This window comes from Rhinoderma darwinii, unplaced genomic scaffold (assembly GCF_050947455.1).
Source record: "Rhinoderma darwinii isolate aRhiDar2 unplaced genomic scaffold, aRhiDar2.hap1 Scaffold_1584, whole genome shotgun sequence".
Classification (NCBI taxonomy): Eukaryota; Metazoa; Chordata; class Amphibia; order Anura; family Rhinodermatidae; genus Rhinoderma; species Rhinoderma darwinii.
The window spans coordinates 166,083-176,518 of record NW_027461987.1 but is presented as its reverse complement, the minus strand read 5'-3'; the positions used below and the strand labels follow the sequence as shown (position 1 = coordinate 176,518).

Genomic DNA, 10,436 nt, shown 5'->3' with positions numbered 1-10,436 from the left:
TAACCTGGGTATCTCCTGTATATAATTATATATGTACGGCTGGTATAAGTTATACATCTTCTTGTATATAGTGATATGGAGCATGCTGGTATAACCCGGGTATCTCCTGTATATAATTATATATGTACAGCTGGTATAAGTTATACATCTTCTTGTATATAGTGATATGGAGCATGCTGGTATAACCTGGGTATCTCCTGTATATAATTATATATGTACAGCTGGTATAAGTTACACATCTTCCTGTATATAGTGATATGGAGCATGCTGGTATAACCTGGGTATCTTCTGTATATAATTATATATGTACTGCTGGATGTTTGGGGTTTCGTGTGTTCTTATGTAGTCAGGGTGGGGTCTATATAAAGTCCATACATTTATTTGTTCTATTATTTTCACAGTACATATCGGCCCTCCCGTGCAGCAATGATGGGTTCCCGGGTGATTTCATGGTGGGGGTGTCGGGGTGTCCTGGGTCTTCCATCTTTCCCCCGTCCATTTATAGCACTTTTCCCGGGTTCATCAGATTATTTGGATCTAATGTTTCTTTAATCTGTCTCATTGTTCTGATCCCGACGTCTCCAATCTCCTCCCGCAGCAACATCCGTTTTCCTATTCCAATGCCGTGTTCCCCAGTGCAGGTGCCATTCAGAGCCAGGGCTCTCCTAAAACAGATAAATGGAGGTTCATGAGGGATTTTCCCTGGAGACCCCCCCTACAGATAAGCCGCCGCCATTACCCTGTGCTCAGACGCACCACTACAGGCCGCAAAGCACGCCAATGTTTAGGAAGATCCCACAACAGTCCATTCATCTTCTGCATCTCCAGGAGACCGGACTAAAGTCCCTATTACACCGGCCGATTGTGGCCGGTGCAGCGAGCGCCGATCTACGAAACAGATCCTTGATGGGTGCGTGCTTGCTCCTGTTACAGGGAGCTAGTATGGGGAGGAGCGCTCCTTACTTCGACAACTCGTCCCCATACGTTATTATCATGGCGGCAGCGCGTCTCCTGTCTACACACCAAGATGAGCTGCCGACAACCAGAATATTTCACTTTTTTAAAACGATACGACCAGAATATGAATGAGCAATTACCCGATAATTGCCCAGTGTAAAACCCCTTTTAGTCCTGCTAGCACAGCTGAGAGTATGTTGCAATGTATCAGTGTAGAGAATCCCCTTATCCTGCCCTCCAAGTAGGACTGGGCGATTAATCAAATGAATTTGATTAATTCGCCCTCAATGACTCACGATTCTGTTTTTTGACAGAATCATACAATCGATTCTTTAGCGGCGCCGTCCTGCAGGAGGAAGTTCCACCCCGCCGCCTCGTCACTGCCTGGTCCGCCCCGCCGTCACGGCCTGGTCCGCCCCGCCGCCTCGTCACGGCCTGGTCCGCCTCGTCACGGCCTGGTCCGCCCCGCCGCCTCGTCACGGCCTGGTCCGCCTCGTCACGGCCTGGTCCGCCTCGTCACGGCCTGGTCCGCCCCGCCGCCTCGTCACGGCCTGGTCCGCCTCGTCACGGCCTGGTCCGCCCCGCCGCCTCGTCACGGCCTGGTCCGCCTCGTCACGGCCTGGTCCGCCTCGTCACGGCCTGGTCCGCCTCGTCACGGCCTGGTCCGCCTCGTCACGGCCTGGTCCGCCTCGTCACGGCCTGGTCCGCCCCGCCGCCTCGTCACGGCCTGGTCCGCCCCGCCGCCTCGTCACTGCCTGGTCCGCCCCGCCGCCTCATCACTGCCTGGTCCGCCCCGCCACTGCCTGGTCCGCCTCGTCACTGCCTGGTCCGCCCCGCCGCCTCGTCACTGCCTGGTCCGCCTCGCCGCCTCGTCACTGCCTGGTCCGCCCCGCCACTGCCTGATCCGCCTTGCCGCCTCGTCACTGCCTGGTTCGCCCCGCCGCCTCGTCACTGCCTGGTTCGCCCCGCCGCCTCGTCACTGCCTGATCCGCACCGCCGCCCCGCCACTGCCTGATCCGCACCGCCGCCCCGCCACTGCCTGGTCCGCCCCGCCACTGCCTGGTCCGCCCCGCCACTGCCTGGTCCGCCCCGCCACTGCCTGGTCCGCCCCGCCACTGCCTGGTCCGCCACTGCCTGGTCCGCCACTGCCTGGTCCGCCCCGCCGCCGCTTCGTCACTTCCTGGTCCTCCCCGCCGCCTCGTCACTGCCTGGTTCGCCCCTCCGCCTCGTCACTGCCTGGTTCGCCCCTCCGCCTCGTCACTGCCTGGTTCGCCCCACCGCCTCGTCACTGCCTGGTTCGCCCCACCGCCTCGTCACTGCCTGGTTCGCCCCACCGCCTCGTCACTGCCTGGTTCGCCCCACCGCCTCGTCACTGCCTGGTTCGCCCCACCGCCTCGTCACTGCCTGGTTCGCCCCACCGCCTCGTCACTGCCTGGTTCGCCCCACCGCCTCGTCACTGCCTGGTTCGCCCCACCGCCTCGTCACTGCCTGGTTCGCCCCACCGCCTCGTCACTGCCTGGTTCGCCCCACCGCCTCGTCACTGCCTGGTTCGCCCCATCACTGCCTGGTCCTCCCCGCCGCCTCGTCACTGCCTGGTCCTCCCCGCCGCCTCGTCACTGCCTGGTCCGCCCCTCCGCCTCGTCACTGCCTGGTTCGCCTCGTCGCTGCCTGGTTCGCCTCGTCGCTGCCTGGTTCGCCCCGCCACCTCGTCGCTGCCTGGTTCGCCCCGCCGCTGCCTGGTTCGCCCCGCCGCCTCGTCACGGCCTGGTCCGCCCCGCCGCCTCGTCACGGCCTGGTCCGCCCCGCCGCCTCGTCACGGCCTGGTCCGCCCCGTCACGGCCTGGTCCGCACCGCCGCCTCGTCAGGGCCTGATCCGCCTCGTCACTGCCTGGTCCGCCCCGTCACTGCCTGGTCCACCCCGTCACTGCCTGGTCCGCACCGCCGCCTCGTCAGGGCCTGATCCGCCTCGTCACTGCCTGGTCCGCCTCGTCACTGCCTGGTCCGCCTCGTCACTGCCTGGTCCGCCTCGTCACTGCCTGGTCCGCCCCGTCACTGCCTGGTCCGCCCCGTCACTGCCTGGTCCGCCCCATCACTGCCTGGTCTGCCCCATCACTGCCTGGTCCTCCCCGCCGCCTCGTCACTGCCTGGTCTGCCCCGTTCTGTCTCTGCTTCCCCGTAGAACTGCTGTTCTGTAGTAAACAAAATGATACAGCAGTCTTTAAGGGCGTACAATAAATGGACCGAAATAGAGAAGCTATGGATGGCCCCGGTCCACCCAAATTCCCTGTTATGGGGTGACCCACTGGTAATGCCGACTGCATCTTTATTGGGTCCCATGAGATTTCAAAGGGAGGTGTGGGAAACCTGTAAAAACCGCTTCCATTTGGCATCGGGTTGCCCGCCCTTGACTTCGGTACTCTACACTCCCACTATCCCGGGGGGCACTACCTCCCGAATAGTCCGATTGTGGACGGGAATTGAGGTATTTCACCTGGCTGATATGGTTGATCCCCACACGCAAGAGCTTCACCCGTTTTCATACTTTCAAAAACATCATAATATTCCCTCCGCTGCGTTCTTTCACTATCTTCAGGTTAGACATTACATGCAGCAAACTTTTAGATCCACGCGGGTTACTGCACCTACAAGCTTCGAAAGGTTATGTCGGTATGCTACCACCACTAGGGGGCTTATCTCAGCCATTTATGCATTATTGCTATCCCCGGAGGGTTCCCCTCCGCCTGGGCATAGATACATGTTGAAGTGGGAGGCCTTACTGAATAAATCCATCCCGCTCTCATTGTGGCAGATTATTTGGTCGCAAGCAGCTAAAACCTCCATCTGCACTGCATATAAGGAAAACCAATATAAAATCCTTATGTTTTGGTACCATACCCCTGCCTTTTTGCATAGCTTCAATCCGGGTATTCCGTCGGATTGCTGGCGATGTAGAGGTCAGAGAGGTGATCTGTTCCATATTTTCTGGAGCTGTTCACTGGTACAACAGTATTGGTTGGAAGTTAAGAACTTGGCATTGGCGGTGTTGCAGCAGGATATTCCCTTAGACCCTCTTCATTACCTCCTAAATGTTCCCCCTAGGTCTTTGGGGAAATCACCAGCTCGACTCTTTCGACACTTTCTCACAGCCGCTAAGACGTTGATAGCGTGGAAATGGAGACAGACAACCCCTCCCTCCCACATCGACTTAGTAACTAGAATTAGGGAAATACGTACAATGGAGCATATGACGGCCTCTATTGACAATGAACTGGACAGGTTCAAAGTGGTGTGGGACCCGTGGGACAAGTATTGGATACAGGGAACTCAAGATTAGGTGGTAGGTGGAGCTCCGACTATCCCCCCCCCCCTCACCCCCTTAAACCCCTGTGTTTTTTCCCAGATGTTTTGTCTGTCTATTGAAAGTTACTGTCTTACTATGTGAATTGCATGGCCCTTCATGCTGCTCTAAGTTATATGTATATTTTTGAAAAATGTTCAATAAAAACACAGTTGAAACCAAAATGATACAGCAGGGTAAGCAGGGACTCTTAGTACATAGCCCCACCGCCTTGTAGATACCGCCCCGCTTAGATAGCAACCCCCCTTGTACCTTGTAGATTGCACCACAACCCCCCCCCCTTGCAGATCGCACCCCCCATCCTTCTACCTTATAGATAACACCCCCCTTGTACCTTTATAGATCGCACCGCTGTAACTCCCACTAGGAGCTGAATTTCCGGCCAAAGCGTCGGCAACCTCTTGCCGGGGATTCATCTCCTAGTGGCAGCTACAGCCGTGCGATCTACATGTGGGGGGTGAGATCTACATGTGGGGGGGTGAGATCTACAAGGGAGGGGGTGGTGCTGTGATCTACAAGGTTGGGTACGATCTACGTGGGGGTGGGACTATGTGGGCACTGTGGCACTTTATTGGGGGGTGGCACTATATTGGGGGTGACGGGCGGAGGGGGGTGACGGGCGGAGGGGGTGTCAGTGCATGCAGCGCCTCATTGATTACAGATTCTGTTAACCTGTTCCCTGCCGGGGAACACACAAGTTCTAATCTATTAGACGTTTCTCCGATTGTATTTATGATAAAATAAAAGATTTGCAGAGGTTAAAAGTTGTGACGTTCCGTATAATAATTATAGCGATAAATGTTACAAAGTTATTTATAGAAAGAAAATGTATTGAATTATCTCTCGGTATCCGGCCTCGGGCACACCAACGTATTTTTCTCCTCCCGTAAATACGGGTCCTCGGTAATCGGCAGCCCCTTCTCTCTATCAGTGCAGGATAGAGAGAAGGGGCTGCCCTTTCCCTAGTAAAAGAATTTCATACTTACCGGCTATTGCCTTGGTTCGGCGTCAGCTATCTGCAGTGTATGGAGGAGTCCGGGAGGTTGGTTCGGCGTCAGCTATCTATAGTGTATGGAGGAGTCCGGGAGGTTGGTTCGGCGTCCGCTATCTGCTGTGTATGGAGGAGTCCGGGAGGTTGGTTCGGTGTCAGCTATCTCAGTGTATGGAGGAGTCCGGGAGGTTGGTTCGGTGTCGGCTATCTCAGTGTATGGAGGAGTCCGGGAGGTTGGTTCGGTGTCAGCTATCTGCAGTGTATGGAGGAGTCCGGGAGGTTGGTTCGGTGTCGGCTATCTCAGTGTATGGAGGAGTCCAGGAGGTTGGTTCGGCGTCAGCTATCTGCAGTGTATGGAGGAGTCCGGGAGGTTGGTTCGGCGTCAGTTATCTGCAGTGTATGGAGGAGTCCGGGAGGTTGGTTCGGCGTCAGCTATCTATAGTGTATGGAGGAGTCCGGGAGGTTGGTTAGGCGTCGGCTATCTGCTGTGTATGGAGGAGTTCGGGAGGTTGGTTCGGTGTCAGCTATCTCAGTGTATGGAGGAGTCCGGGAGGTTGGTTCGGTGTCGGCTATCTGCAGTGTATGGAGGAGTCCGGGAGGTTGGTTCGGTGTCAGCTATCTCAGTGTATGGAGGAGTCCGGGAGGTTGGTTCGGTGTCGGCTATCTGCAGTGTATGGAGGAGTCCGGGAGGTTGGTTAGGCGTCGGCTATCTGCAGTGTATGGAGGAGTCCGGGAGGTTGGTTCGGTGTCGGCTATCTGCAGTGTATGGAGGAGTCCGGGAGGTTGGTTCGGTGTCGGCTATCTGCAGTGTATGGAGGAGTCCGGGAGGTTGGTTCGGTGTCGGCTATCTCAGTGTATGGAGGAGTCCGGGAGGTTGGTTCGGTGTCGGCTATCTGCAGTGTATGGAGGAGTCCGGGAGGTTGGTTCGGTGTCGGCTATCTGCAGTGTATGGAGGAGTCCGGGAGGTTGGTTCGGTGTCGGCTATCTCAGTGTATGGAGGAGTCCGGGAGGTTGGTTCGGTGTCGGCTATTTCAGTGTATGGAGGAGTCCGGGAGGTTGGTTCGGTGTCGGCTATCTCAGTGTATGGAGGAGTCCGGGAGGTTTGTTCGGCGTCGGCTATCTGCAGTGTATGGAGGAGTCCGGGAGGTTGGTTCGGTGTCAGCTATCTGCAGTGTATGGAGGAGTCCGGGAGGTTGGTTCGGTGTCGGCTATTTCAGTGTATGGAGGAGTCCGGGAGGTTGGTTCGGTGTCGGCTATCTGCAGTGTATGGAGGAGTCCGGGAGGTTGGTTCGGTGTCGGCTATTTCAGTGTATGGAGGAGTCCGGGAGGTTGGTTCGGTGTCGGCTATCTGCAGTGTATGGAGGAGTCCGGGAGGTTGGTTCGGTGTCGGCTATCTGCAGTGTATGGAGGAGTCCGGGAGGTTGGTTCGGTGTCGGCTATCTCAGTGTATGGAGGAGTCCGGGAGGTTGGTTCGGTGTCAGCTATCTGCAGTGTATGGAGGAGTCCGGGAGGTTGGTTCGGTGTCGGCTATCTCAGTGTATGGAGGAGTCCAGGAGGTTGGTTCGGCGTCAGCTATCTGCAGTGTATGGAGGAGTCCGGGAGGTTGGTTCGGCGTCAGTTATCTGCAGTGTATGGAGGAGTCCGGGAGGTTGGTTCGGCGTCAGCTATCTATAGTGTATGGAGGAGTCCGGGAGGTTGGTTAGGCGTCGGCTATCTGCTGTGTATGGAGGAGTTCGGGAGGTTGGTTCGGTGTCAGCTATCTCAGTGTATGGAGGAGTCCGGGAGGTTGGTTCGGTGTCGGCTATCTGCAGTGTATGGAGGAGTCCGGGAGGTTGGTTCGGTGTCAGCTATCTCAGTGTATGGAGGAGTCCGGGAGGTTGGTTCGGTGTCGGCTATCTGCAGTGTATGGAGGAGTCCGGGAGGTTGGTTAGGCGTCGGCTATCTGCAGTGTATGGAGGAGTCCGGGAGGTTGGTTAGGCGTCGGCTATCTGCAGTGTATGGAGGAGTCCGGGAGGTTGGTTCGGTGTCGGCTATCTGCAGTGTATGGAGGAGTCCGGGAGGTTGGTTCGGTGTCGGCTATCTCAGTGTATGGAGGAGTCCGGGAGGTTGGTTCGGTGTCGGCTATTTCAGTGTATGGAGGAGTCCGGGAGGTTGGTTCGGTGTCGGCTATCTGCAGTGTATGGAGGAGTCCGGGAGGTTGGTTCGGTGTCGGCTATCTCAGTGTATGGAGGAGTCCGGGAGGTTGGTTCGGTGTCGGCTATTTCAGTGTATGGAGGAGTCGCTCTACACTCACACTAAGGCCGGATTCACACGAGCGGGTGCGTTTTGTGCATGCAAAAAATGCAGCGTTTCGTGTGCACAAAAGGCACTTAACAGCTGCGTGTGTCAGCAGCGTATGATGCGTGACTTTCGCGCGGCCGCCATCATTATGACACTCTGTTTGGATGTTTGTAGCACGCGGTGCTTTTCTGTTTTCATTCATCCTTTACATTGGTTGCGTGAATCACGCTCGTCCCACGGAAGTGCGTCCATGTGACATGCGTGGTTTTCACGCACCCGTTGACTTCAATGGGTGCGTGATGCGTGAAAAACGCAGAATGAACGGACATGACGTGACTTTTTTGCCGCGGACTCACGCTACGTAAAAATCACGCAACTGTCTGCACAGCCCCATAGACTAATATAGGTCCGTGCGACGCGCGTATATCACGTCCGTCTGAATAAGTCCTAATACTTTGTCTCTGCCCCTTCGCAGTGCGAGTAGTTCTAAGTCAGAACAGGTCTTTAGCCTGTTTGAATTCACTGAAAGCATGCAGAGATCTTGGCAATGGTGAAAAGGTGAATCCCAGAGTCTGTTAGAAAGCTGCAGGTGTTGTGGTGAGGTCATGATTTTGCTGTGATGCTGCCTGATCTGGAGGTGACACCTGTAGATGTTATTGGGGGAGGGGAGATTTACCTGGCCAGGCGGTCCGTGAACTCCTTCACTTCCTTTACTTCCTCTTCGTTATTCGGGTCCAGCACCAAAATGCAGTGGAAGTTCCCATCACCCACGTGTCCGGCTATAGGACCTGCAACGTATGAAGAAGAAGAGTCACATCTGCCCCGGCACCAGGGACTTCTCCCTTCATTGTATGGACCCCGTTCTACCCTCTGCTTGTATGATCCTCACCACCAGATGGCGCTTTACTGAGTGGCCCCGTGGTCAGCTGCTTATTTGGAGGGTGGAGAAGGTCTCCAGGTGTTTGGGGAAGTTCCTGGGTGCCTCAGGAGGAGACTCGGCCTCCGTGCACCCAATGAAATGGGAGATGGGGGGGTCAGGTGACGCTACAAGGACACCCAATCACTCCCATCTCCGGACTCCCCAATGAATTGCGCCGCGCTGACGGACTGGAGCGCAGCAAATGTGGCATCGTAGACCTGAGGGGCATGTGTGAGGAATAGAAAGCATGGGGGGCGGCCGTCAGGTTAGAAGGTCCTTGGACGCGGTCCCTCAAAGATGCCAAATGTGTCAATTAAAGACGTCGTCCAGTAACAGAAAGAGCTACAAATCCAGTATATTTTCTGTATTAATTCCTCACGGTTTTTAAGATCTCTGCTTGCTGTTAGTCGGTAGGAACATTCATTTTTTACTTCCCGTGTATAAAATTCTGTCCATGGTCATGTGATGGATACACGGCTCGTTACAGGGTCATGTGATGGATACACAGGTGCACAGCTCGTTACAGGGTCATGTGATGGATACACAGGTGCACAGCTCGTTACAGGGTCATGTGATGGATACACAGGTGCGCGGCTCGTTACAGGGTCATGTGATGGATGAACAGGTGCGCGGCCCGTTACAGGGTCATGTGATGGATACACAGGTGCACGGCTCGTTACAGGGTCATGTGAAGGACACAGGTGCACAGCTCGTTACAGGGTCATGTGATGGATACACAGTTGCACGGCTCGTTACAGGGTCGTGATGGACACAGGTGCACAGCTCGTTACAGGGTCATGTGATGGACACACAGGTGCACAGCTTGTTACAGGTCATGTAATGGACACAGGTGCACAACTTGTTACAGGTCATGTAATGGACACACAGGTGCACGGCTTGTTACAGGGTCATGTGATGGACACAGGTGCACAGCTCGTTACAGGGTCATGTGATGGATACACAGGTGCACGGCTCGTTACAGGGTCATGTGAAGGACACAGGTGCACGGCTCGTTACAGGGTCATGTGATGGATACACAGTTGCACGGCTCGTTACAGGGTCATGTGATGGACACAGGTGCACAACTCGTTACAGGTCATGTGATGGACACACAGGTGCACAGCTTGTTACAGGTCATGTAATGGACACACAGGTGCACGGCTTGTTACAGGGTCATGTGATGGACACAGGTGCACAGCTCGTTACAGGGTCATGTGATGGATGTACTGTGTGTCTATCACATGACCCTGTCACGAGCCGTGCTCCTGTGTATCCATCACATGACCAAGACAGAATTTTATCCACTTGAGTAAACAATGAATGTTCCTACTGAATGACAGCAATATATACCGATAAGATACCAACACAGAGTAATAGTCAAAAGAATGTAAAGCAACGTTGCTGAACTATATAACATCTCCTGTGTTGAATCCGAGGTAATGACCAAGATGAACTTGGTGCATCGATCAACAATTGACATAACATAAATCCAAGAAAATATGATCGACTAAAGCACATGAAGTTTATAGAACAATGTACAACATTTTATTAGAATAAAAAACATGAAACAGGGAATGAGTCACTCAATAAAAAGACATCAAATCTGTCAGAAACCAGGTATGAATGTTACGTGAGTATATAAATGGTATACATATTATTGGAGCAGCAAAAGAGAATTGTATATAGTCTCATGCACAGCTGTGTCTGATAGAGCCACAGTAAATTTATGAAAAAACGAACATCCAATGACATCCAACAGATGTGTATAATCCAGCACACCTATGTGAAGGTATATGACATCATTTACATATAGGCGTAGGAGCGTAGTAGTTATCTGAGTAGACATAAGGGGTTAACAAAAACCGCAACCCATGATGTGGATGCTGCAAGATAAACACTGGAATGTCAAATGTATAATGTGCATGGGCTCA

At 54.2% G+C, this 10,436-nt stretch overlaps 1 protein-coding gene across 1 annotated transcript in view; it reads right to left on the bottom strand.

The window, feature by feature from the left end:
• Window positions 1-363: 363 nt before the first annotated feature.
• The window catches only part of LDHD (lactate dehydrogenase D), a 43,054-nt gene continuing 32,981 nt past the window's right edge, over window positions 364-10,436 (bottom strand). Inside the window, exons 9-10 of the mRNA XM_075848042.1 lie at window positions 8,263-8,374; window positions 364-665 (exon numbers count right to left, since the gene is read on the bottom strand). Coding sequence (XP_075704157.1) covers window positions 500-665; window positions 8,263-8,374 — 278 coding nt within the window. The 3' untranslated portion in view covers window positions 364-499. The remainder of the gene's footprint in view (window positions 666-8,262; window positions 8,375-10,436) is intronic.